General features: G+C 35.7%; 2 protein-coding genes across 5 annotated transcripts in view; one reads left to right on the top strand and one right to left on the bottom strand.

Moving 5' to 3' along the window:
* kcnh1a (potassium voltage-gated channel, subfamily H (eag-related), member 1a) overlaps positions 1–11,153 on the bottom strand; it is a 45,369-nt gene extending 34,216 nt beyond the window's left edge. For 2 of the 4 annotated variants that reach the window (XM_043263096.1, XM_043263098.1), the window contains exons 1-7: positions 10,964–11,153; positions 9,910–9,936; positions 6,727–6,850; positions 5,055–5,161; positions 4,650–4,778; positions 4,456–4,574; positions 3,066–3,458 (exon numbers count right to left, since the gene is read on the bottom strand). In XM_043263096.1, the coding sequence (XP_043119031.1) occupies positions 3,066–3,458; positions 4,456–4,574; positions 4,650–4,778; positions 5,055–5,161; positions 6,727–6,850; positions 9,910–9,936; positions 10,964–11,036 (972 nt within the window). In that variant the 5' untranslated portion in view covers positions 11,037–11,153. The remainder of the gene's footprint in view (positions 1–3,065; positions 3,459–4,455; positions 4,575–4,649; positions 4,779–5,054; positions 5,162–6,726; positions 6,851–9,909; positions 9,937–10,963) is intronic. The other 2 variants (XM_043263099.1, XM_043263100.1) reach the window with 1 other exon arrangement.
* A 2,511-nt stretch (positions 11,154–13,664) lies between these two features.
* Positions 13,665–26,121, top strand: plb1 (phospholipase B1). Its single transcript, XM_043262313.1, has 42 exons — positions 13,665–13,821; positions 14,062–14,115; positions 14,219–14,282; positions 14,602–14,636; positions 15,498–15,549; positions 15,636–15,690; positions 16,401–16,457; positions 16,555–16,623; positions 16,695–16,747; positions 16,834–16,915; positions 17,012–17,116; positions 17,498–17,566; positions 17,846–17,914; positions 18,153–18,236; positions 18,317–18,377; positions 18,492–18,550; positions 18,790–18,863; positions 18,986–19,029; positions 19,376–19,484; positions 19,881–19,932; positions 20,119–20,199; positions 20,309–20,374; positions 20,701–20,801; positions 20,929–21,010; positions 21,192–21,296; positions 21,385–21,480; positions 21,759–21,830; positions 21,957–22,034; positions 22,133–22,193; positions 22,850–22,908; positions 22,995–23,062; positions 23,155–23,198; positions 23,569–23,668; positions 23,748–23,799; positions 24,081–24,161; positions 24,382–24,447; positions 24,836–24,930; positions 25,021–25,102; positions 25,205–25,309; positions 25,486–25,581; positions 25,660–25,734; positions 25,820–26,121. Exons 1-42 carry the CDS (start codon positions 13,728–13,730, stop codon positions 26,027–26,029), a joined length of 3,216 nt encoding a protein of 1,071 aa, XP_043118248.1. The 5' UTR covers positions 13,665–13,727; the 3' UTR covers positions 26,030–26,121.
* Positions 26,122–26,683: the final 562 nt, after the last annotated feature.

Below are 26,683 nucleotides of genomic sequence, written 5' to 3'. Positions count from 1 at the left end.
CCTGTAAGACTTTCTATTTAGATTATTTAAAGAATATTTAACCTGTTTTTATCCATTAAATGAAAGTCAGTGTGGTCTGAAACAGCACTGACCACACTGAATTTCATTTTATATACCAAAAAGGCTATTTCTTCAGTCGTTTTCAGTTCAGATATGAACTGAGTAATGAAGAGTAGCAATAGATCTTTTCTTCCACACATCTAAGTCGAATTATTAAAATTGAAAAAATGTGAGCAGATAAATGTGAGCTTGCAGGGGTGAGGTTTAAGCAGACTAAGGTTATGTCTACACTAATGTGGATACATTGGAAAATGCATTCTTTTCTGTACATTTCAGTCTTCCGTTCACACTGAGATGGCATTTTTGTCCAGCAAAAAAGTAGCTTTTTGAAGATGCTTTGCCAGGTGGATCATTTTGAAAATGCTGTTTGTAGCGACGTATTCAAATGACACAGAGACTGAGTACTGCTTTGAAATGACAACGTCTATTTTTAAATGAGTCCGATTCCGGAATAATGTAGACTTGCATATTTTACCGGAGGGAAGTATGACATTTTCACTGGAAGATATGTTATGCCATTTTAATTCAACATCATGTGAGGTCAAAAATGTATAAATGAATTCATTTGTTTTATTTAACGGGATCATCAGATGCCCATTATCCACAAGCTGATGAAATGAAGAGTCTATTACATACTTTTGTAAAAATGTGTCAATTATAGCATAAAACAGCTTTTTTATAGTTTACTCGTTTTGGTGCACGATGGGTGGTTGTTTGCAGGTTTCAGTTCAAACAACATGTAAAAGTAAATTTAGCATCTGATGACATAACATGTATTTTGAAAAAAAAATAAATGAGTTAAATTGTGAATTTTTACTTCATGCCCAATTTAACTTTGAGTAAATGATGACCCAATTTTCATTTTCAGGTGAACTATCCCTTTAAGCACAAATCATTTTTGAATGCTGCGGAATGCAGGTGTGACGGTAGTTAACATCGGCCAGAGATTGCGCTCAACCTCTGTGCAGTGGCGGAAATTGATTGTGAGTTCAATTAAATGCAGACAGACAGCTCAGTTTAAATCGTTATACGGTCAGAGATTGATCCGGAGCAAAAGCTTCATCCAGTGCCCCGACTCCAACCTCACCAGCAGAGAGAATCCCAAACCATCGATTCAATCCTAACTTTACCATACAGTCACCCGTGTCCATCGAGTGCAAGAGAATCAAAGTGAGGTGCGCAAATACTTCTGCTCAAAAGCGCTCAAATGCTTTGAATAAAAATTCTAAGTGTAAATATGATAGCATGGAAATGAACTCTTAGCCTAAGATCAATGAAAGGGTTTGTGTGCTTCACTCTCACACGTCCTGATCAATATTAATTAGCACCAAAGATTTGCTCCATTACAAGCTCAAATACTATCCCTCACACAAAGCACTCAGACAAATGATCAGTTTAATGTTGCAGGGCTGTTATATCACCACTTGTAAAGATATGCACGGGTTTAATAGCTATTCCGAACAGGTGTTTTGAGCTAAATATGGAAAAATCGTCGCAAAGTGTGTCTATGTATAAATACTTTTGGATATAGTTTGTTGCTGTCCTTCCCCTTGGTGCATTTAAAATAAAATCTGAAGATAGTAATGAGCAGACCCTAGGTAGCGGCTTATTAAGATCTCCTCTAGACTATTGAGTTGTAACATCAATGCTAGCTAGGTTTTCTCTGTAATGAGAGCCAGCAGGGTAGTCCAGTGCTTTTCTTCAGTTTGTTCCTTTCTTAAAGGCATTATTCATGTCTATTACCAGGCCCGCATGGGACATAAAATGTTTTCCACTTCAACTGTCCCTTGAGTGTGTGTTTGTTTATTGTTAAATATTGTGTCTGATCTGATAATGCATTCAGGTCCCCATACAGTAAGTTTGTAGTACTCACAATCTAGTTTTATCAAATTTAAATCCATTCAGCTTAACTGCACCATTTTCCTCCCAAATCGGTGTAGACCAAATCAGATAAACTGATTCTGAATCTCTCCAGAGATTTACTTCGTGACACTGATCTGAGATCACGCTTGCTGGATAACCACCACTAGAATACTCTGAAACAGAGCAGATGCTACACAGAATACGAAGAAGTCTTACAACAAACAATTAAAATTTAAAGGTCACGTGTGGCATTTTTTAAATGACTGAGATAAGTTCTGTAGTTAATGCAAAATCAAGATATTTTCTTTTTTAAATCTATGAGATAAAATGTGACTACAGTGGAAAACTAATTCTAAACTACTCTAATTAGTAGATTTTAAATTCAGTTTGTTTATACTATTGTAGTTTGTATAAAGTAATAAACTTTACTTAGTCACAAAACCTTCCTGCAATATCTGAATCCATCTGAAAAATCCTACTGTTAACCTTCAGGTCGGCCTATAAATATAAACATATTTGTAGCAGGGTTATTTGCTTGCCTGACCAAATGCCACAGAGTAAAAAGATCTGCAGACAGTAAATATTTTTTAATTATATTGAAATTAGAGTACACTGGGTGGAGAATTTCACCTTGCCTATATTTGTAATACATAAAAGCCTACTTAAAGGGATAGTTCACTCAAAAATTAATATTACCCAGTTATTTGCCTACCCTTCAAAAATGACCAATACAATTATTAACCCCCCAGAGCCGTCTGGTGCAATTTTTGTAACATATTTTTTTTAACCCCATTCACTGAAATTATAAAGCTTGGAAGAACCAGAATTTCTTTTTTATATAACTCTCATTGTATTCTTCTGAAAGAAGAAAGTCATATAAACCTTGGATTGTTGGAGGGGAGAATAAATCACGGGCTAATAATACAAATCTTTGGACTACTCCTATAATTTGCAGCATCTTACATAAAGTCCATGTTCCTCCACTGTTAGAAAATAGTAATAAACTTCATACTCGAAAATCAGAGTAAAAACAATGAGCAGATCTTATCATTTATGATTAATCCTTTTTCTATGTTTGTTTGTGTGTGTGTGTGTGTGTGTGTGTGTGTGTGTATGTAAATGAATCTGTGTGTCGTACTGACCTCGTCCACATTCTCAAAGGCGTTGATGACATCATAAGGCAGACAGGATAGCAGGTCAATCACAAACCAGGTTTTCAAGTAATTCATGCGAATCAGTTTCGGGTCTGATATCACTTCCCCCGCCGGGCCCACGAATGTAGTGTGGAAATTTAGCACGATATCTACCAAAAAGATCACATCCACGATGCTGTCCACGACCAGCCAGGTGACATTGTTCTGCTTGGTTTTGAACGAGACATTGTATGGGACCATGATGGCGGTGTAGAAGGTGAGAATGAGGATGACCCAGTCCCATGTGGTCTTAAAGGCACAGTAGTGCAGGATGATGTGAGGAGGGGTCTTGGGTGTCTCTTGTTTGTACTGGGGCAGAATGTCTGAGCCCAGCTGGAGAACCTGTGGGAGAGAGACAGAGAGAGAGAGAGGCAGCGGATGGATGGTCGTTTATCTGAGTGGAGAGGAAGAGCAATGACCCGTCTCGGCTTACGGGAGGCTCACCTCAAAGAAAAATCACATCCTGTTAAACATCTCGTCTCGTCTGTTTAACACGTACAGATGAAGCCTTGTGACTGACTAAAATGTATTTTTAATGGACATTTTGGAAAACGTTAATTTTATATGTTAATATTATATATTATTGAAGAATGAATGGACACGTTACAGTGAAGATTTAGTTTGACTTATCTAGCACTAAAAATAAATGTAAATAATTAAATAAAGTGTTTTATTTGATTATTACTGTCAATTTTAGGTAGATAACACAAAAAAAACCATTCAATAAAAAAACTTATATTTGCATACCAATATAGTAACCTACTTCATATAAATAATTTAAATGCATTAAAATTGATTTAGAATGTAATCATTTAAATATATACTCTTTTTATATCATTGTATATGCCTCTATATATACAATTAATATAATACAATTTTCTATTTACTTCTATATTGCTTGGAGCAGATTAAATACAGTAGTTTATATTAGTCATATTATACTGTTATTTATTGTCTACTACCACTATAGATTAAATAACTAATACAAAACTAATCTGGCAGTTTTGTTACATGACAGCCTGTATGAGATATTAGTGCAATTAGCTAGGCCTAGAACAGAATGTATAAAAATATATGCATTCATTATTAGGTATTTTTGGCCCCCACATTTGAATTTTTAGGACTGCAATTTTGTTCCAACGCTGGTTTGTAAACTATTCCAAAATGCCCCATATATCTTATTAATCTCCCTGCAGGAGGAGTGTGTGTACTGGAAACACGCAGTGCGAGAGGATAGCCTTCCTAGTGTTAGTTTGATCTTTGACATGGGCGGTTGCAAACACATGCTGATACACACCAGAATCATTCATAGGCGTAAAATGAAATGTATGAGGCATACCTCTGCAAGGCGCGAGTGTTTATGTACATTCTCTCCTTTATGTACGGTGGGCTGCAGTTGTTGCAGGACCCCTCTACTGCTGGTCAGAGCCCTGGTCAGACGAGCAAACTTCCCCCATCCTAAACACAGAATTTATGCACGTTTAACATTTAATCTCGAATGCACAAATCTTCATATATCTGAACAACACGTACCTTTGGAGGAGTCATCTTCAATTGGTTGTTTGAATGCTGTGATGTCACTAAACGTACACAGGAAGAGCACAACTTTCTCCTGTTCGTTTCGTATAGGCGCTATTTTCACAAAAAACCAAACAGGCATTCCTGGAAGAACACAACCACGCACATTTAAACATGCTGTAAATCTGTGACAGACAATATGTCGGAGGAGAAAAGTTATTTTTCTATTGAAGAAAAAATGGTCTTGTCTCTGTTTTACACATTTATGCATATTCATTAATATATTAACATAACAAATTTATGCACCAGGACTGCTGTGTTCCTGCTCCCAGTTCTCACAGCTCATTTGTGTGTCTCTGTGTGTGTGTGTGTGTGTGTGTGTGTGTGTGTGTGTGTGTGTGTGTGTGCAACAACGCTCACTGTTTTTCTTGTACATCAAGATCTCAAACGAATTCATCTCGTAGTTCTCGAAAGTCAGCCGAACTTTCTCACACGTGTCCTTATCTGTGAGCTCTCCGTACATAAAGCTGAGACAAAAAGAAGTGTGAAACACCATCAGAAGCAGAATTTCACTTGACTTTATATTAAAGGTTGACTAAAAGTTAAATTCTGTCATTATTCACATGTCATTTTAACTCCATTTGACTTTATAATTTCCATAGAACACAAAAGGAAAAGTTGAGCAGAATGTTGATGCTGCTCTTTTGAATAAAATACAAGTGACCAGGGGCTGTCAAATTCCAAAAGTGATAAAAAAAAAGCCATGATAAAAGGTCATATATGACAACATTACTATCTTATGCTATTTTTATGCTTCTTCTGGGCTTTCCTGTCCCCAGTCACCATAGTGAAAAAATACCATGCTAAATGACTACCTTTGTGTTCCACAGAACAAGGTAAGTCACATGGGTTGAAAAGCAGAACAACCTGGGTGTAGATAACGGTCATAACGTTAATTTGTCTGTTGCTTTGTGGATCTTTTGAGTTACGATGAGAAGTACACTGAAAACTAGTCCAGCTTTGCTTTACTATAATGAGAGAGGCACAGAGGGAGGATAGATGATAGATTTGAGAGACTCCACAAATGTATTTCTCTTTGAGACTGGAGCTGTAACGCTAATGAGCCTGTCTTGTGTTTGGCATATCAAGAAAAAGTAAGAATTCAAAGCTGGCTAGCTCAACAACTAACCACACAGAAGACAGCTACTTTCACCCTCACAAATCTATTTTTAACATTTACTGTAACATCTGCAAAAACTGCCAGATAGGACATTTTTTAATTACATAAGGCATATGTAAAAGCCTTACATACACTAGAATTCAAAAGTTGCCGTCGGTACATATTTTATGTTTTAGAATTATCTTCTTATGTTCAACAAGGCTGTATTTATTTGACCCAATTTACAGTTAAAATGGAAATACTGAGAAATAGTATTTTAATATATTTTTAAAACATTATTTATTTCTGTAATGGCAAAGCTGGGTTTTCGGCAGCCATTACTTTTTACTGTCAATTATTGCATACTAGTACTGATTTCTTAACAAAATGATTATTTGCTGAAATAAATTATAAATAACTTATTTTGCTCTGTTACTTTCCCATACTGTTACTTTCCAATATTCCACTCTTCATAGTGTTTAGTGTAGTGCTATAAGCTGTATTGTATTGCATATTGTAATATAATATTGTACTGTATGTATACTGGGTTGTATTGTGGGTATGCTTCAATGCAAACAATATTGTACTATCATGTGTATTATGTTATCTAATGCAATATTTAATACTGTAAATGGAAAATAGCATGTATACAGAATTGGACCAACTCTCTATTAACTAGTTGCATATACAAGCATGTCTATCATTAATACATCGGCTGCTTATTAGTACTTATAAAGCACATATTCTGCATGATCATATTCTACACCCCTAATCCTAACAAATACCTAAACTTAACAACGACCTTACTAACTATTAAAAAGCAGTAGTTTATTGATAGTTTATTAGTTGTAGTTAATGCCATTCTCTCTTCTGAATAAAATATGATGAATAGGATGGAATATAAAAACTAGTACATGAAACTAAGTTTGATACCTGCATGTGCTGCTTTTCTGCATGACCTCAGCACGGTGGTAGCCAGACAGCTTACAAAAGCCATCATTACTGTAAACGATGGGCCAGTCTACGATCTGGGCATTTCCCAACACAAAGTTTGTGTCTGTGGAAAGAGCACAGGAGGGTATGGGGAGGAAACAGGTGAGAGGAACCAGGCACAAGGTCAACGGTAAGAAGACTAGAGGTCGGTCGCTATGGTAATGTCACATGAGGCAGGATGGGTGGACATTTTCACGGCAGCCCGAAGCCACTGATCTGACATGTTTATGAGAACACTGAGAATTTAAGCTTCGTTTTTTACTGCTCTGTACCCAAGATGGTAATGCGCAGTAGTCTCCCGTTATACTCTCACATTACTGTACAAACCCATTCAAACTTAAAGAAGTTTATCTCTAAATGTTCCTTCTGGCACTTTTTGTCCAGATACAGTTCCCTGCCTTTTAATGTTTTTTTTTTTCTTTGTTAAAGTGAACAGAAAGAAACATATATATGGTAGTCTCAGCCTCAAGCAGCCCACAGACCACCCACAGACTGTTGCATTAAAAAATTGAAATATCTGGTTGAAAAACATTGGTTTAAATATAATTGACTGGGGTGAGCCAGGGTGCATGGGTTTGGGTTAGCAAGTCTGAGAAATAACTAATTGCTGGAATTGCCAGTTTTGCGGGGTTGTAGTATCAAAGCTTTTCGGGTATTCAAGACGCAATACATGCTTGACCATGCATGAATATTCCACCTAAACTATCACTGTTACGGCAATTAAAAAAAAATCCTGTCCTACATATCCCACCTCAAGGAACAGCTGTGGTTAGTCATGCACATGTATCCCATTTCTGGTTTTTGGCCAGAACCATTCAAAAGTTTTAAATTAATACTTTAATTCCACAATAATACGTTGAACGCAAAAAAATGTTACTAAAAAGAGAAAAATTTGAAAAATTTCTATTTCAAATAAATGTAGTTCATTTAGGACGACTTTCATCAAATTATATTTATTACAATAAAAGCATACAGTTGGGGGTGGAGGAGAGAGTTTTTAGAGTTTGTTAGAGTGTGCAGCCAAGCAATAGAGAGGGGCTGAATGAACGAGACTTAAATAGACGATTGTAATAGGTGTCGGGACCAAATTGGTACACGTCAGGGACAGCTGATGCAAGCTTGACTGATGTGGCCTGTCTGAACACTATGCTAGATTTCTTTTGAATATTTTATTCATCAAAGAATCCTGAAAAAAGTCTCGACAAACATTTTATGCGTATAAATATTAAATAATACAATTATAATAATAATAATATTATATATATATATATATATATATATATATATATATATATATATATATATATATAATTAATTAAATTATAATAATATAATTTAAATATTAAATTATAAATATTTTATAAAATACTTATACAGTAATACAATATTACTGGTTACTTTATATTTAATCAAATAAAATGGACTTTTTTCCAAAGAATTTGAAAAATCCTATGAACCCCAAACTTTTGAATGGTACTGTATTCCTATAGCACCGAAATTCTCACTGAACGAAATTAACTTCTTTGTCACACACAATACTGTAACAAAAGCTAAAACACACAACCTGATATACCTTGAGCATCTTCACAAACCTTTCAAGCACTATCTTCATGCTGCAGTACATCCCTCATTAATCCCTTCATTATCCAAATGCATAACAGTAGTCAGAGAGTCAGTGCGTGTTGTTCTGTAGTATCACAGCCATTATGAATTATACTGGAATTTTTACTCCTGCGCATATTATACAAAAGACTGCGTTGAAAACTCTCTTTGCCAGGGTCATCTGTAATGGGCTCCATATCTGTAACCTTGCTTTAACCTTTCATCTGATGTCTGTCAATGTTAGTGTGTTAGTGGCTAGCGTGTTAAGCAGGCTATCTGGCTGATTAGCTGACAGTAGTGATTTAGCGGCTGCTGAGTAAGCCAGTAGCACTTTTAACAAAGTGTATCTCAAAGCTTGAGCAAGCTCACAGTAACACTATACAACCTGTAATCCGATATAAAAGAATTAGAAACTGTAGTCTGTCACAAATGAGGGACAGTGAAAACCTTTCCAGCATTTAAAAGCAATAAATTGCCTTTATATAAGCGTTGTCCTTATGTAATATGTAAACTGTAAACAGCATCATGTCCTTTATCAGTGTCACAGCCATTATTTGCATACAGTAGGGTTCATAAAATTAAGGATTTTGTGTGATCAGTGTCACAGAATTGTTTTTTGTTTTGTTTTGGTTTTTTTGGCTACTTGGAAAGAGTTTAGACTTTCATGTACATTTTACCTCACAGCGTTCGTTTACATTTCCTGTTAAAACTATGGTTTAAATTTGATTTTCAATCCCAGACTTTAGACCCCTACTGCATATCAAAATTCAAATCAGTTATGATATTTTTGTTTTTCGAAATGAAATATGTCCTTTACCTCATTCAGACATAACACGAATGGCAACATTTTTCACTTTCACTGCACATATGATTTCAACACAGACAGACATTTCATCTTTCTATGGCTAATGCTTGTGGAGGGTACATGTGAGATGAGCAAATGTGGAAGGGTAGCATCAGAATCAGAAGTGAAGGAAAACTCAGATCTATGATATCAATTAATTTAAAAGCATGGTGGTGGATTTGCCAAAGAGCGCAGTTCTCCTCTACTGAGCATAAACACGGGAAGTTCACTCGACACACTGAAACACACACACACACACACACGTGGACATACACACGCACCACTATGGAGGAAAAACGTTCCATGCCAACATTTGTTATTTTACAGCAAGTGCTGTCAGCGCTGAATGAGGACCAGGGAGCAACATCTGCGTGGTTATTTTCACCATAACTAAGCAGCTTTGAAATATCAACAGCACTGTTGAACCACATTAACGCTAAACCACGAAATATTTTAGTCAAGCTTTTTGTTTAAATTCAGACTATCCATTTGTAAATTAACAAAAATTGTTATAGAACAATATTTAATGTCGAAAGGGAACTAGAAAGAAAGAGAAAGGGAGGGAGGGAGGGGGGGTTAAGAAAAGCAGAAAGCAAAATATATAGAAAGAGAGGGGAGAGATAATGGAGGGATGGAAGAGGTTAAAGCACAAGTGTTCTGCTCAGTGAGGTTTATACCTGTGTGTCTATGTGATAATGTCCAAACTGGAAGTTAAAGAAAACAGAAAAAGAGTTAAAATAATACACAAACACCATAGAGGAAGAGGAATTTATCCTCATGTTCTTCTCCAAGATGGCCAGTTAACCCATGACCAAGCAGGTCATACAGACATAATTGTTTCCAGAAATTAACAGTCCTACTTAAATGAACGAGTATATCTTAGAGATCTCTCTACCGGGGTTCAATGCAGACGTGGTCCACTGGGCAGCTGTGAACATCTGATGTTTGATTAGTTTTAAATGGCCATATGCATGCAACGAAACTGCATGAATAAGAAAAGCGGTCCTGATGGATAAACATCGCTAAAAGAGATCTTGATTTCTATTTTAAGGACTTTGCAGAGGGTGCAAGAATACAGTCTGATCTCGCAAGTAGAGCTGGTGAAGATCTTCAGCCAGTTTTCAACCTTTCAGCACTCTTAAATATTAATTGCTATTAAATATTAATTTAACCTAAAGTTGTTCTCTATCCCACAAAGCATGCTGATGGAAGGATGCATAAGAACAACTCAAATGGGAACGAGCAGCTGTCACGCAGAGAATACAGAACAACATTACAATGTTCCTGCAGCCCATCACTGTTTTTAAGCAGTACTAGCTATAACTCCTATAAAAATAATATTAATACAATTATGCATTATGTAAACAAATCATACATATCCTATAGATTCTTAAAAAAAATACAAAAAAATAACTGTTCTTTTAGAAAAATCTGAATAAAAAAAGATAAATTATCTATTTTAAAACATTCACTACAACGCACCTGCATAAGGTTTTTTGTTTTGCTTTATTTATTTTTTTCGCGTCAACATACACCTTGCCTAAACTTTCTAGTTTGAGTAGTTATTTAAGTAGCCTATATTGTCAAAAGTACGTTGTCTGTACGGTAAAGGTTTCCTCTGAATCTCTTACTTGTGTACACACAAGTTTTTCTCTGTTTCTTTTATCTGCGACACTACCGCTGATACTCTTTCCGCATGTGCGCTGCTTCGGATGTGGTGGTGTGTCTTACCGTTAGACCGTCGGACAATATTTTCCAGAAAAGTGTTTTGTGGGGCCACCAGTCCTCTGCGTCCCCCGGCCATCACGGTGGGTCATGCGCTCCTATGAGAGCCCGGACCGGTCAACATAAAGTACCCACACACGTCTCCGGTGTGTCTGCCGTCCACATGCCGCTGCCGCATCCAGTGATGTGTGGACCCAGGGCTCTCCTCACGCTCTCCTCTCTCCTCCACCCCATTGAGCCTCCACCATCGGCTTCGACTGGCGAAACAGCGCCATCTATTGACTCTGTGAGGGGGCAGGTGTTCCGATGCCAATCAATAGATGGCGCTGATTCATCATAGCAGACGTTCGAAGCGCGTGATAAAATCTACTAATTTCAGTTTCTTAACGCCATCTTCTGGCGCATGTGCTAGTATTTTAGTGCAACACTAGGAATAATTCAAAGGGATGGTTTGCCCACCGAAAAAATACAACTTCATTATCATTTACTCACCCTCAAGATAGCCTTTTTCAAACCTGTATTCATTTGTTTCTTCTGTCGAACATAGAAGAAGAGGTTCTGAAGGATGTGGGTAACCATTGCCGGTCGCACACTGACGAAAAGTAGTTCTTTAAAAATACAGTATGTATGTATTTCGCAAGCAAATATTAAACCTTTTACGTTTCACGGGAGGCTCTTCAGTTCAAATAAATCCAGTGCCATGTCAAGAAAAAAAAAAGCTAACATCAAAACAATCGATTAAATTTGTGTAGAGTTGACTCTGCAGTCAAGAGTTGTTTTCGGATAGCGTTATCGCCCAAAACAGCAAATTGGGATCCTGCACAACATGGGTTTGGTCATTAACCTCAAAAAGATAAATTTAACGGTATTCCAAAAAAAGTAACCGAGACTAAAATATAGCTTCATGCTAGATAACAAGTCCCTAGAACATACTCAGAACTACCTGTGTATTAATATCAGCAGTGCCGCTGAAAACGTCAACGGGGCTGTGGATGTCTTCAGAGACATGGCACAAAAGGCGTTATGAATCAAACTGGGACCCCTACCAGAATCTGGCTATTAATAATCAAACCTGTTGCAGACCCCACTGCTCTCTGAATGTGAAATCGGGATCTGCTCACCATCCAAAAATCCACCAACTGGGACAAACTTTAGAGACCGTAGAAATCAAATTCATTAGTTTGAACGACTTCTTATGGAATCACTTTAACAGGCATCCTAACTTGCACCTTGCTGCAGTCACAAGCAAATACACAATGATTTTGATTTTATTATGGCTAAATACATCATATCATAATTATATCTGAACCATAAACCCAGACAATACAACTAGTGGTTAAACTCATTATGAAGCACTGCATAGTGTTTATAATTGTTTTGTAAGTTTCTGACTGCTTTTACATTCAGTATTTCAGATTTTTCAAATGCCTTTGCATGCATTTTGAGATTTGACCTTTTGATCCGTAGACCACCGACAGTCAAATCCACACAGGAAGTCATTGACCTTTATCTCTCAGCCACTCGATTATCAATGCAACCAGAAAACTGAACTTTGGTTTTATATTTTTTTTCATTTATATAAACTTGGCAATGCTCATAGCCTAACCCTAGCCAGTTATAGCGGCTGAATTAACGTCACAGCCATCAATTATCTCATTCTGATGTCAATCATTTTAAGCTGTATGCATGTGCAATGTTACACAAATTAGTTATCTTCTATCTGCCAATGTTTAGTAACCTCAGGGCGACATGTTTATCTTATCAATCAGAGAAGCTGGAAATCTTCGGAAATCTTAATGACTTTTATCATTCTCAGCATCTCTAATCATATCTAATCAGATGCAAAATTTGAACCTCTGAAAACACACAGCAACAAAAACTGGTTAAATACAGGTTGCCTTTACTTGGCACTAGAATAACTGGCACGGTAATTGACGATAAAATCAATGTTTTTACATTGTGCCTTCTAATGAATCTCATTTACACTGCTCTTGGGGTATTTTAATTAGGTACAAAATAACTAAAAATATTAGCCAACTAACACAGTAAAACATAATAATAACATGGTAACATAAAAAAAAATATATATATATATATATTTATATATATATATATATATATATATATATATATATATATATATATATATATATATATATATATATACCACTTCAGAAACAAAAATGGTTTACTTATATACAGCATTCATATTAAAATGATATATTAGTATATTGTGTTAATAACTGAGAAGTGCTGAAAAAGAAATCTTTGTAGGCTAAATAGGACATTTTGCATGAGTGAACAAATAAATTCAAATTGACAAAACAAAGTAGAGTTGTCAAGAAAAGTTATATTATCCTAAGACAGAAAACCAGGCTCAATTTAGAGTGGTCCCTAGGTAAAAAGAACAGCTAGCAGGTAGCCAGCGTTGCTTTTTGGGTTCAGATTAGGCTATTGTACATTTTTATTGAATTATTTTCATGTAATTATTATAAAAAATATGACAGTTCTTAAAGAGTAAATACTGGATGCCTTTTAAGACTGCTCTATGTAGTTTATGCAACCGACCACAGGACTATAGACCTAGGCAATATCTTTCCAATAAACAGCTTGATAAGGTCTATAAAAAAACATTCCATGCCAGCTACCTTGAAACATGCAAATGAGGCGTGTCTGAGTGATTGAGGAAGATTACAGTCATATATTAGAGCAGGTGTCGCTAAACGTTTCAGAACTGTTCTTTAGTCCATGTGGCTCTAAGCAGAGGAAAATGATTCTTTCCATCATGGGAATAAAAGATAAAACTTTCTCTTCCGCTGCACAAATTACGATCCTGGCACTTCTAGCATGCATGTGTTTATCAGGTATTTGATCACTTTTGACATTTCGCCTCTCTGCTTCCATAAACCTACTTTAGGTAATTTTCCTGATTTTTTAATGACTGGTTTGATAGTATTTTAGAAGATTTCTCTCTTTAGCCTACCAAGAGATTAATAATTGTTCTGACATGGAGCAGACGCGAGACTGTATGCGCTTTCTATTAACTTTCTAATTTGTTCATTTGTGCCAGCGTCCTATAGGTGTATGATTTTTTTTTTCTGCAGTTGAATCTCTGCATTGTCCTGTTTCATCCCCTTCACCCAGCTCTCCAATTTCTGGTAAAGAAATCTACAAGAATCTTGTGCATAAGACATAAGTGAGAAAAGATATGATCAGCTACCGTAAGCTGGATATTAGTGCATAAATTGTCCTTTTTTGCAGTCCATTCTGTGAGGCCAGCGGATGTGTCTGTGGTATCTGCGCTGGTTTTGTCCGATGTGAAGAGGTATGTCCAAATTTATCACAAGTGCATTAAAATATCAATTGAGCTTTATTGTAGTTAAGGCAGAATTGTAAGCTTAAAGGACTACCAACATAGAGCAGCACATGAGTTTAACTAAAGTTAATTAATACCTAAATTCAGGCCAGGCTCTGATTTTAAAATAAAGTAAAAATGAAGTACAAAATAGTCCATAGTTAAAATTAGAACAGAAATGTATAAATATGCATGATATGATTGCATAGATTAAAAAATGATTTAATTTGTGAAAAAATCCATTATTGTTCCACTCAAAATGATTCAACTGGGTGTTTTTTTATGACAGATCTGATGAAATTAGAGCCCTGAACATGCTATCTGGTAAGGTTTTAACAATAAACAGACACATAATACTAATACCCGCATTTAGTTCTGTACTCAGGTTGCATTGAAATATCATTGTTGATTCTGCATGGCTTTCACTTACCTTTTTTATTTTCTGCTAAGTAAAACATTGATTGAGCTCACAAAGACCCTTCACATGCTTCTGTGTGATTATCAGGCATGACTAAATTTATCTTTGTATAAAGGTTTTAAAGGAAATGAAAGTCAAGGCCATAGTAGAGATACACACGCTGCCATGTGTCTGAACAAAGAACACAAGCACACTGGTTTTTGAATGTTAATTTTCTGAAGTTTCTGTAATTTGACCTGACAGAAAAAAATAGGCTAAAACATACAAAAACAAAAAAACATATAGTCTATTTTAGCCAAAATTGGTTTTATTACAAGGAGGAAATCCTTTTAACATGTCCCTAATCTCAATCAAATGTGATAATATTGTCTTATCTTGCATACTTAAGAACTTTGTTTTGGGTTTTGCGGCGGTTGGCCTGATACTATTGGTCTGTTCACTACTGTTTGTGATAGAGTTATCAATGATTGTCTGCTCTGATGTCCTCTGGAAAACCTCAGAGGACTACGGCTATCTTTATTTCACCTCTTATGAATGCAACATTGTTTAGTGTTTCTGTAAAATGTTAAGGTTTATCTTGAGGAGTTAAGGTATATAATGCCTAATTCTTAAAGGGAAAATGTAAAAACTGCACAGATAACCAATTAAGTAAATAAAGCAGATGCACTGGTGCATGCTAAGCACAAAGATATGTTTTCAGGTATCTGAAAGAAAGGAAGATGGCCTCAAACTCAACAAAATAACATCATTTTACTTTTCTGCCTTAGAAATATTGTTCATCTTTAACCCGGATGTATCAACTGTTGTACCTGAACAAAGGTATAAGAAATTAATATTCGCTATTTAATTACAGATGCTACATTTTTTTATAGCCTGTGTTTACAATGACTGTCTTTGTGTGACAGAAGCGTAATGGATGAAGCAGAGCACATAATGGACTCACTCAGTAACCCCACTCAGGTAAACACAGTCAGGTCTTTTATAACAGTTATTTCCAAAGTTATCTAATGGTTTTATTCCGCAGGAGTTGTTCCCCACACTGGCATAAGTAGCATCACCTGTGATAAGACTTTCCTGTGTCGCGGACATCACTATCTTTCATAACTACTTTAGTCACTGTCACTATAGAAACGTGTGATATTCCTGGTTACAGCAAAAACAAAATGGGGGTCTGACAGTTATTTATTTATACAGTAGGCTAAGCCTAATTGACTAGAATGGTGTGAGTTGTTACAGTGTGTGTACAGTGTTCACAGCTGCTTTTAACGCTCGCCAATCCCAAAATTCATGCAGCCGTTTAGTTAAGAACAGTGAGGATATTTATTACATACATTTAAAAATTCGAAGGTTATATCATTGCATTAGTAGCCGAGGTGGTGACACAATTTATTTATTTATTGAATTAATCATTAACCAAATTATGCATTTAGGATGGAAAAACTTGTTCTTTGCTCGCAGACACAAATTGATTGATTACAACTTTTTCTTTTGGAAGTATTTATTTGAGGAACAAATAAACAAAGTTACTGGTAATACTGTCTTTAAAATGTAAATGTACTTCAATATGAAACATCGCTTAAATAAACACTGCAGTATGGTAGACATATATATTTTATTAACCGTCGGAAATCTACTCTGAGCCATTAACATGTCTTGTGATTCTTTTTCAGTGGAAGTTGCTCTTGCTCTTCATACCAGTTGATGAGCTCTCGATGTGTACAGACCAGGTCAGATATTTCACCACAGATCCTATCAACCTCTATTACTTCTTACACATAACTTAAAAAACAATCTTATTACATATTAATCTGTACTTGTACTTAGGACTTGAGTGCAACCATTGATGCAACAGTAAATAGAGTGGAACAGACGCTGGACTCTCTTCATAAGAAGGTGAAGACACTTAATAGTTTTCAATCAGTATATTGAGTTGTTTAATACAACAGCTTTCTTTTTTTCTCTAGTTGAAACATACACTAGTTCATGTTGTTGTCTGGGGTGGACTGTCACATGACCGGTCAGTAAGAGACAACATTCCTCATAGTCTAATTCTGATAATATTATGCAATGAACCGTTTACTAAGGTGTTTATACTTTTTTTAGAGTTTGTCAGTTCCAATGTGAGGAAGGATATGACGAAAACAGACGCAGACTCGATAGTATAGTGATCATGGCTTTATTGCAGGTAAAGTGCATGCAATTTGTATACATAAACACACTTTTGAAAATCTATGTTAAAATACTTCGACATGGTCAGACATTGTATGTGTTTTCTGAACAGGAATCTGTCGGTGCTCTTCTAGAGAGAAGAGGCTGGTTCGGTGACCGGGAAGATTTCAGCGTTATGCTTCAGTCCAGTCCGGTGCACAGCGAACTGTCAAACCCAGTGAGTCTGCAGCACTCAGAGATCATTTTAAACAGGCCACTGCTTTATATTATTAGATCATATTGCACATGTATTGCATCAAGAACATTTATGAAGTCCAGAACCAGCAAATTTATTGTTTTAATAAAAGTGCACATAAACTTGTATTTTACTTTCACTTGAGGAAACTGAATAACCAAAAATGACTAAATATAACTCTAACCTTTCTAGTGATTCACTTAGTCAGACTTGTATTGAGACTACATTTATTTTTTATTCAATTTGCTCTTCTAAAACCGCAGATATGAATCTGTGCTATTGAATCAATCCCTCTACAGTGAGTTTGTAAGGATAATGTGACACGTTGTTAAGCAATGCTGTATCTTTTCTTGCTATTTTCAGATGAAAGCCTCTAATTCTGACTCTTCACGTGACATGAGCTTGTTGACTTTACAACTGTGGACTAATTTGGTAAGTTAATATTTATGCATTGAATGCACGCGTACATTGTTCCGATACATGCAGAGGTGAAATCCTGGACACTTTACTTTCAAGTTATAAAAGTACAAAGTGTTAAAGGCCCTGATGTGACTGATAACGGGAAGACTGATAATCAGCTCTCAGTGATAGCATCTAATCTGAAACTTATTCAACCTAGAAACACATCCCAAACCACCTATCTAATCTTGACTTTATATGACGAAGAACTGGAGCCCTTTTTCTGACCAATCCTGACTATTCTCTTTCCAGCTGCAGCCAATGACAGACGAGACTGAGGTGGATGGGCGGGGCAAATTCACCATTCAGTGCCCCACAGAGGTGAGGGAGATATTTGATTTATGACCTATTCAGCATTCATAATGCATAACTGCTGAATCAGAGCGGGTTCATAAATATGGCTTTATCTCACCAAACTGTTTCCCGAACTTAACGTTTTACGCAAGTTTTTGTCCTTCACCTGTGATAAGGTGAAGGTCTTTCAGTACTTTTTCCTTTATGTATCACTGACTTATGTATCACTGACATATGCTTTACTAAACCTGTTGTTCTGTTCCAGGAAAAGCCGTTTTTGCGAACACAGAATAACTCACCTGAGCTCAGTAGTTCTCAAAACCAGGATCCCACTCCATTTCTCCACCCAGTGAGTCTATTCTCACCATAACTTCTCCCTGTTGAGTTGACTTTCAGTATGTCTAACTTGTGCTCCATCTGACCTTTCAGGTGATGGGGAGCGAGATCACCTGTGAAGACAGGTCTCCATCTCCCAGCATCCCTACCTCGGGTAAACAGGGATCTCAAACCTGTTTATGATAATAAATAAAACAGCCTCTGTTAATATCAGCATACAGTATCAGAGCAGTGTTTTTTAAGCTTGTTTTTTCTGTCTCTTCTATAGTCCATGCCTTAAAGCCAGCAGACATAAAAGTGGTGGCAGCAATGGGTGATTCTCTGACGGTAATCATTTTTACGTTTTAATGATATTTGCTTTTTAAACTTTTTAACAAATATGCATTTCACATGAAATTTTAGAGTCTGTACAAATTATTTTTACAAGAAGTCACTTGCTCAAATCTACATTTTCTTTACCGTCGCCGATCATTTTAATGCTACATAAAATCATTAACCTTACTGACTGCAAAATGTTTGAACGGTAGTGAATATACAAGATGTGATTTTCTTTTCTCAAAAAACAGGCTGCTAATGGGGTGGGTGCTGCGCAACACAATCTTCTGGGTGTGCTTACAGAGTATCGCGGCCTGTCATGGAGGTGAGTGTCCGTCAGTTTATTGCACACAAATGTTGCTAGTTTCATTTTATTCATATGATAAGCACAATACAATTTTTTCTAAATGATCAATAATCTCATGCGGCTGAATTTTTTGCTCTCAGCATTGGTGGAGATGAGAACCTCACAACTATAACCACTTTACCAAGTATGTGCAAGCTGTCATGTTACAAGCTATCATGCTCTTATTATTAGTGATTTATGAATAATCATTAATAAAGAATATAATCAACACAGAAATTGATCCACGTAATAGCTGATCGTGGTGATGCAAGAGTTTATACAATAAAAGGCTGCTTTTTAAGCTCTCTTTAGTGATATTAATAAACAGGGGTGAAGTTAGTGGTCAAACTGAATATTATTCTGGGGACACTCTTAAAAAAACCTGGAAGCCAAATAGATGTACCCTTACCAACCTCTTTATCACATTCAGGCAAATCAGATTTAGATTGATTATGTGTGTTGATGTTGATGTTATTTTTTTTGTCATGTAGATATATTGAGAGAGTTTAATCCTTCAATCACTGGCTATTCAGTGGGAAAAGGAGATGAGAATTCTGCAAAGAGTTTTCTGAACCAAGCAGTACCAGGAGCCAAATCTGAGTGAGTAGCTTCTCATGTTATATACCAGTGATGGAACAGTTGTTTTGTTTTAACATTAAAACTATTTGAAATACTTGAAATACTATTTATTTTTATTTATTTCATTTTATTTTTTGAATGAAGTCTTATTTTTTTGCTAAGACTGGTAAAACTCTTTGTTAAAACAATGATTAATATTTTAGTTAATATAAACCATGATCTTTTTTTCAGGAATATTTGATAAATTGAAAATTCAAAAGAACAGCATTTATTAAAAATATAATTATTTTTTAACATTGCAATTGTCTTTATTGTCACTTTTGATTAGTTGAATGGATTCTTGCTGAACAAAAGCATAAGCATTTCTTTCATATAAAAAAAATGTAATGCTGTAAAATGTAATGTCTTTTTTTGCAGTGATATAGTCACACAAGCTCATGCTGTCGTTAAAAGAATGAAAGAAGACTCGGTTAGTCATTCTCAAAATGTCACACATAAATACACACATTTAAGCTATTTGTTTTCTATAATATGTTAAGAATACTATTGCTGTGAGGCATATTTAGTCCCCCATCATAGGCAAAATCAGACCCACACATGCAGTGCTTAACATGAACCTCATTCATACTGTCTGAAAATTTCTGTCTCTTTTCAGCGAATTGATTTCCAAAATGATTGGAAGATTATCACGGTCTTCGTTGGAGGAAATGACATATGCGCCCACTGCTCTGATACTGTACGCCGATATTAATAGAGCCTGTTTTATTTATTATCAGAGTTTCTGTAATAAATCTGCAATTACTGTCACTATCTCTCTTAATCACCGTCTTTCGCTCTCTTCTCAGCTGTACTATTCTGCTGATAACATTGTGAAGTACATTCGTGAGGGTCTGGACATATTACATAAAGAGGTGAGGCATTTTTAGCTCTGGTTTTAAAAAAAAAATGTGGAAAAAAAATGTGTAGATGTTACAAGTCATAACTTTTATAAAGAATATCTCTTTGGTTTCGAGACTTTAGTCTTTGCAGCCTAAGGGATCGTATCTATTCACTAACAGCTTGTAACACACCAAAGAGAATCATATGACCCCTTCAGCTTTTATGATAGGTTAGGATTGCAGCAGAAACAATGGTCAAAAAATCAGTTTGATGGCTCTTGCTAAACCAGAGTAATGGTAACCAAACGCTACTGTAAATTGCTGCTGCTTGTAGGACTTAATCGTGTGTCCTCTTCCAGGTCCCCCGTGCCCTGGTGAACCTTGTGGAGCTCCTGGATATAATTCCACTGCGCCGCCTCCACCAGGACCCCACTCTTGGCTGCCCTACCTGGCTGGTCAAGTGAGTTTTGCCCTATATGCTGTCTCTCCAAATTTCAGTTTGATTCTGGAAGAAGAACTGATATCTGAAGCTTTTGGTACATGTCAGCCTAACATTATTTTGCTTTGCGTTATATGTATTTTTTCAGCATAGTGTGTCGCTGTGTTCTGAAACCTAAAGATGGGTCTTATGAATTCCAGATGTTGCAGGAATTCAACAGAGCCTACCAGGTACACAACGTCTGTATATTAATATTCAGTATGAATTGATTACTGATAAATGTACAATTTAAAGCAAATGTACAATTTAAAATATTTATATTATTAACATTGTTGTGATTCTATGTACATATAACATTTTTGTTGAAGTGCCTATTAGTATTCAATGTATGCTGTTATGTTTTATTTTCAGCGTGGTATGAGGGAGCTGGTGGAGTCTGGGCGTTATGACACTCATGAAAACTTCACGGTGGTCCTACAGCCATTCTTCAGAAATGTGTTTCTCCCCATTTTGGAGGTGCACAGCAATATTACATCACGCATTACCTTGAGCAATCCTTTTGAACTATTTGTTCTCATTATCTTTATCATTTTTGCACTTTTAGGATGGGAGACCTGACCGTTCCTATTTTGCTCCAGACTGTTTTCATCTCAGTCAGAAAGCTCACACGCTCATGGCTCGGGCTCTCTGGAATAACTTGGTGAGCATATGAGTTCAAATGATTAGATGCAGATATGTTGCTGTATAAGCTGATAATTATTTTTTATATATTGTGTGTAATTTGTTATGCAAGTGTTTGTCAAGAATATTGTATTTAATTTTTAATATTTAGTTTTTTACTGTAAATAAATTGATGATACAGTTTAACAGAAAGAAATACATTTCCATAGACTCTCTTAATATATTGTAATTTCACATCATCCTAACTATCAAAATGGATTTCCTATTCCATTCATTCTCTCTCTCTCTCTCTCTCAGATGGAACCTTTAGGTAATAAGACAGATAGTGAAGATTTTACTGCAGGTATCCCACTTAAATGCCCAGTAAAGGTGGGTTCAAATTGTATACTTCTTTATACTTAATTTATAATTAATATTTATGTATTTTTTTCTTAATCTCATAATTCTCTAATCTCTATAATTCACACTGTAATACCTTTTAATATTCTTCTTTAGTCGTCCCCCTATTTGAGGACCTTTCACAACAGCAATTACACATACGACACCCCTCCTCCTCCTCCGCCACCTGCAAATGTAAGCCACACAAATATATTACATTCAACATTAATAAAATACAATAGAACTTTGAAATGATGGGTACCGTTATGTATTATGAAATGATTTCATTTTAGAATTGGGGAAGTGATTTCTCATGTGTGGACACAGCACCCTCCGACACTGTGCCAACATCTGGTAAGAAAGAGAGAGGAGAGAAATATAATTTGCTTAATTTTTCAAACAAATCTATCCGACTCTCCAACTATTTCTCCTTTTCTTGGTATGCATGTATATTCTGTTTACAAAATAGCAAAATGTAAAAATGTTGCATGCATTTTATGAAATAAACAACAATATTTGAATAATTCATCATTTGTAATATAAAAATAATATGAAAATAACTAGACAAATAATATTAAACATAGATTGTTATATATTTAGGTAGCATTGCATTGTTGCTTTGTTTTTGTGTTTCAATATCAAGATATTAGATACAGAGCTGTTACGTATTAACATAACCCCAATAACATTTTATTAATATATTGCACGTAATGAGTTATGCAAATGTTTTATGAGCATATTATATTTATTTATTTATTGTATTTATTACGTTTATTATATCTATTTATTTTAATTTGTATAAAGAGAGATTAATAATTGATTTAAAAAACAATAACAAAAAAAGGAGAAATTGTAACTATGTAACTGTACAAATGCAGTTTATAGGCGGTGACAAGCTTTCAGGTATCCTTCCATGGTTTATTTTCCTTTTAGTCCAAGTAGCGCAACATTATGGCTTTGTTGTTTCATTGGGTATCCAGGTAAGCGCATAATCACATTTTATTTCTCAGTTCACAGGCTGCGTCCAGGTGACATTAAAGTGGTGGGGTCTCTGGGAGATTCACTCACTGTAAGTGTGTGTGTGTGTTTGTGAATGTTGTGATGTTTTGTCATGGTGTGATTATCATTCTCTCTCTCTCTCTCTGAATCTGTCAGGCCGGCTTTGGCGCAAAAGCTGAAAACCTTCTGCAGCTTGCGGATGAGGAGCGAGGGGTTTCCTGGAGGTGAGTTTGTGTCAGTCTACTGAGTCTATTAGATTGCTTTGTACTAAACATTTTGTCTGTGACAAGTCCTTTGTCTACAATTTAATTGACAGCATTGGTGGAGATGAAACCTTGGAGACTGTCACCACGTTGCCAAGTCAGTATAACCTTATGTAACAATTTTTATTGGTTGCTATTGTGGTTATATTGATTATGAAAGAGACTCCAATGCCTCTGATCCTTATTATCCGATTTGATTCTTGGGTAACACTTTATTTCAACAGTCCGCTATAGACATTCTACTAACAGTAAGTAACCTTACCACTACTTGTCAACTAGCAGTCAACAGGGTATTAGTCTACTCTGAGAGTTAGTAGTCATGTATTTGCAAATGAATGAGAAACAAAGTTACAAAGTTACTTATAGTTAGTAGAATGTCTGAAGTGGACTTTTAAAACTAAAGTGTAACTGATTCTTGTGTAACAACACGAAAATGACTAGTGCTTTGTGTCACTATGTGTTATCAGACATTCTTAAGAAGTTCAATCCGAGCATTTTCGGCTTCTCAAAGGGGAAAAGTAAACTATCAAATGGCTTTAATATGGCAGTGAGCGGTGCCAAAGCAGGGTAAGGAAAACACATAAACATACAGAAAATCTAAATTTACAGTATCCTTTTAGCTAATGATTTCTTTCTCTCTATTCAGTAATATACCAGCACAAGTGAGGGATCTTATCACAGCTCTAAAGAATAGCACGGTCAGTATGCTTATTCAATCTATTAAGGTGACTGAAAGAAAAGAAACTGTTGCAGAAATCACTTTCACTCTGAAATTGCAATTGAATTTTACAAGCAAACCAGTACTGTCAAATCATTAACCACGATTAATTGCATACAAAACAAAATTTTGTTTATGTAATATATGTGTATGCATGTTCCAACTCCTTGCTGGACAAAGCAAATGCCTCCAATTGTTGTAGTGCAATAAAGAATCTGATTTAATACTAAGAAAGAAATTAAACACTACTCTCATGTTTAGGACGTGGACTTTGAGAAGGATTGGAAACTGGTGACACTATTTATTGGGGGAAATGACCTTTGCCAGTACTGTCATGACCGGGTGAGTGGATGATTCTTAATATAAAGGCGCTCAGTCCGCCTTCATAAATAGTTTCTTCTTGCGTCAGAGAACCACAGCAGTGACCTTTAAGAAGCTAAAATAAATTTGGATACTAACAAACAGAGATGTGCCAATGAGTCATTGTAAATGTTGCTTTTCGTATCTAAGACCAGCCAGTAACAATAAAAAAAATTTATGTGTTGTGTTTTTCTCTACTCAGGCTTCTCTGTCTCCTTCTATGTACATCAGTCACATCAGAGATAGTCTGGACATGCTTTACAATGAGGTGAGAGAGATGCATTTACTAAACCAGATCACATTCATAAATAATCGACAAAATCAAAATAATTAATAGGAAATTGAATCCTTATTAGTTTTTCCACAGTGACATTATTTTCATGACGCATATTTTTACATATATTTAACACAGGAAAATGCTGGACTTTGATATATATGCGTATGTGTGTCTTTGTATTTGCTACATTATGACCAAATGTCTCACAAGTATAGCAATATCTGTTAATTTTAACCATGTGGGGACGATTTTGGATTTCATGAGGAAACAAGCCTACAAATCATACAGAATAAAGACTAGGGTTAGGGAATAGAAGATTCAGTTTGGACAGTATAAAAACCATTACACTTATGAAGTGTCCTTATGTGTTTGTGTGCAGGTTCCTAGAGTGCTGGTAAATTTTGTGGAGATCTTAGAGATCAAGGATCTGCGAAGGATAAAGAGGAACACGCTGGGCTGCAGCCTCCTGCAAGAGTAAACAATTCAATAAAAAGACAAAAGATCTGTGCGCATTTTCACATTCTTTCACGCACAACTGTATTTTCATAATTGTGTGTGTCACAGGAACATGTGTCCGTGTTTTCTGGAGCCGCGTGAGAACTCTCCAGAAATGAACGAAATGAATAAGGTCAACAGAGATCTGCAGGTCTGTAGCCAATCAAGTTGTCAGTTCATTGATGACTGATTAGCTGAGTGGGCCTTGGATTATCTTGACCTTCAATAATAGAAGTGGTGTTTTATGTGTCAGACGGAGACTGAAAGGCTGGTGTATGGGGGGCGGTATGATGGAAGACAGGACTTTGCAGTGGTGCTACAGCCCTTCTTCAAGAACTCTGTTGTTCCAGTGGTCGAGGTTAGCGCCCTTAAAATACCTCTGAAACACCTCATCACACATACACAACACACTCAGGCATTAAATGTGCATATAAATATGTTAGATGCTTTTAGAGACTGCATTTGAAATCACACTTCAACAGCTAAAAGCTCTTTTTCAGTCTCAAGGTGATGAAATATCTCTTTCTGCTTTAGGATGGCACACCAGACCTGACATTCTTCTCTGTGGATTGTTTTCATTTCTCTGAGCGCGGACATGCAGAGATGGCAATTGCGCTCTGGAACAACATGGTAAATGCGTATACATACACACAACCTCACATCAGCTTTACTGCGTTTAACAGCATGTACCCTGTGTTTTGATTTTAGCTGGAGCCTGTGGACAGTAAACAAACCTACAATAATTTCACATATGACCGCAGTAAGATCCGGTGTCCCACAAAGGTGAGTAAATGTCCGGTGGAAACCATTGTCAGAACAAGTAAAGCATGGTCTTTCAATTAATGCTCTCTCTTCGTGTCTTCTCCAGGAGCATCCCTACATCTTTACACGAATAAACGATGGCACCCCTCTCCCTGCAGACTGCCCCAGCGATGCTGTGCCATCCTGGGCAGCTGCTGTTCTGGCTGTAGGAGGCTTGGTTATTGGTTGGGTCATAACCTGGATGATCTTCTACTACAGAGAACGAAAGAACAGAAAGAGAAACGAAAGCAGAGAAATGAATGGAACTAAGTTTTAATAAGATTAAAACAAACATATATAAAGCTAATTATATAATATAAACTAAGCTTACCCTTTTCTTTTTTACCCATTTCTTTAATTAAAAGCATATATATATATATATATATATATATATATATATATATATATATATATATATATATATATATATATATATTCATATATTTTATTTATGAATAGTTTTTCCAGTTGGGAATATTTTGGACATCCATTCACAAATTCTGTTTGTTTTTTGAAGCAAGATGAAGTCACTAAATGTCGCTAAATTATTGTATTGCTATAAATTATTTTAGACAGTTGTACTTAATATTTTATTTTAATAAAACAATTAAATAAAAATATTGTTTTGTTTAATCGTTAACCATATTTTTGTAGTGTTGTACTGTATTTAGGTATATATATATATATATATATATATATATATATATATATATATATATATATATATATATATATATATATATATATATATGAAGATATAAAGATATATAGATTATTATTTCCCACTATTTGTCCTTGAATATATATTTTTTTTTTTACTTTTTCTTTTTAAAGTTGTTCTCTCTCAACTTCTGAGTATCATGTCTTTCTTCTGTTGTCATGGTCCTTTGATTCGGTGTTCAAGTATTTAAAGCGACCAGCGGGTGGCAGC

The sequence above is a fragment of the Puntigrus tetrazona genome, chromosome 17 (genome assembly GCF_018831695.1).
Source record: "Puntigrus tetrazona isolate hp1 chromosome 17, ASM1883169v1, whole genome shotgun sequence".
Taxonomy (NCBI): domain Eukaryota; kingdom Metazoa; phylum Chordata; class Actinopteri; order Cypriniformes; family Cyprinidae; genus Puntigrus; species Puntigrus tetrazona.
This window is presented reverse-complemented; position numbering and strand designations above follow the sequence as displayed.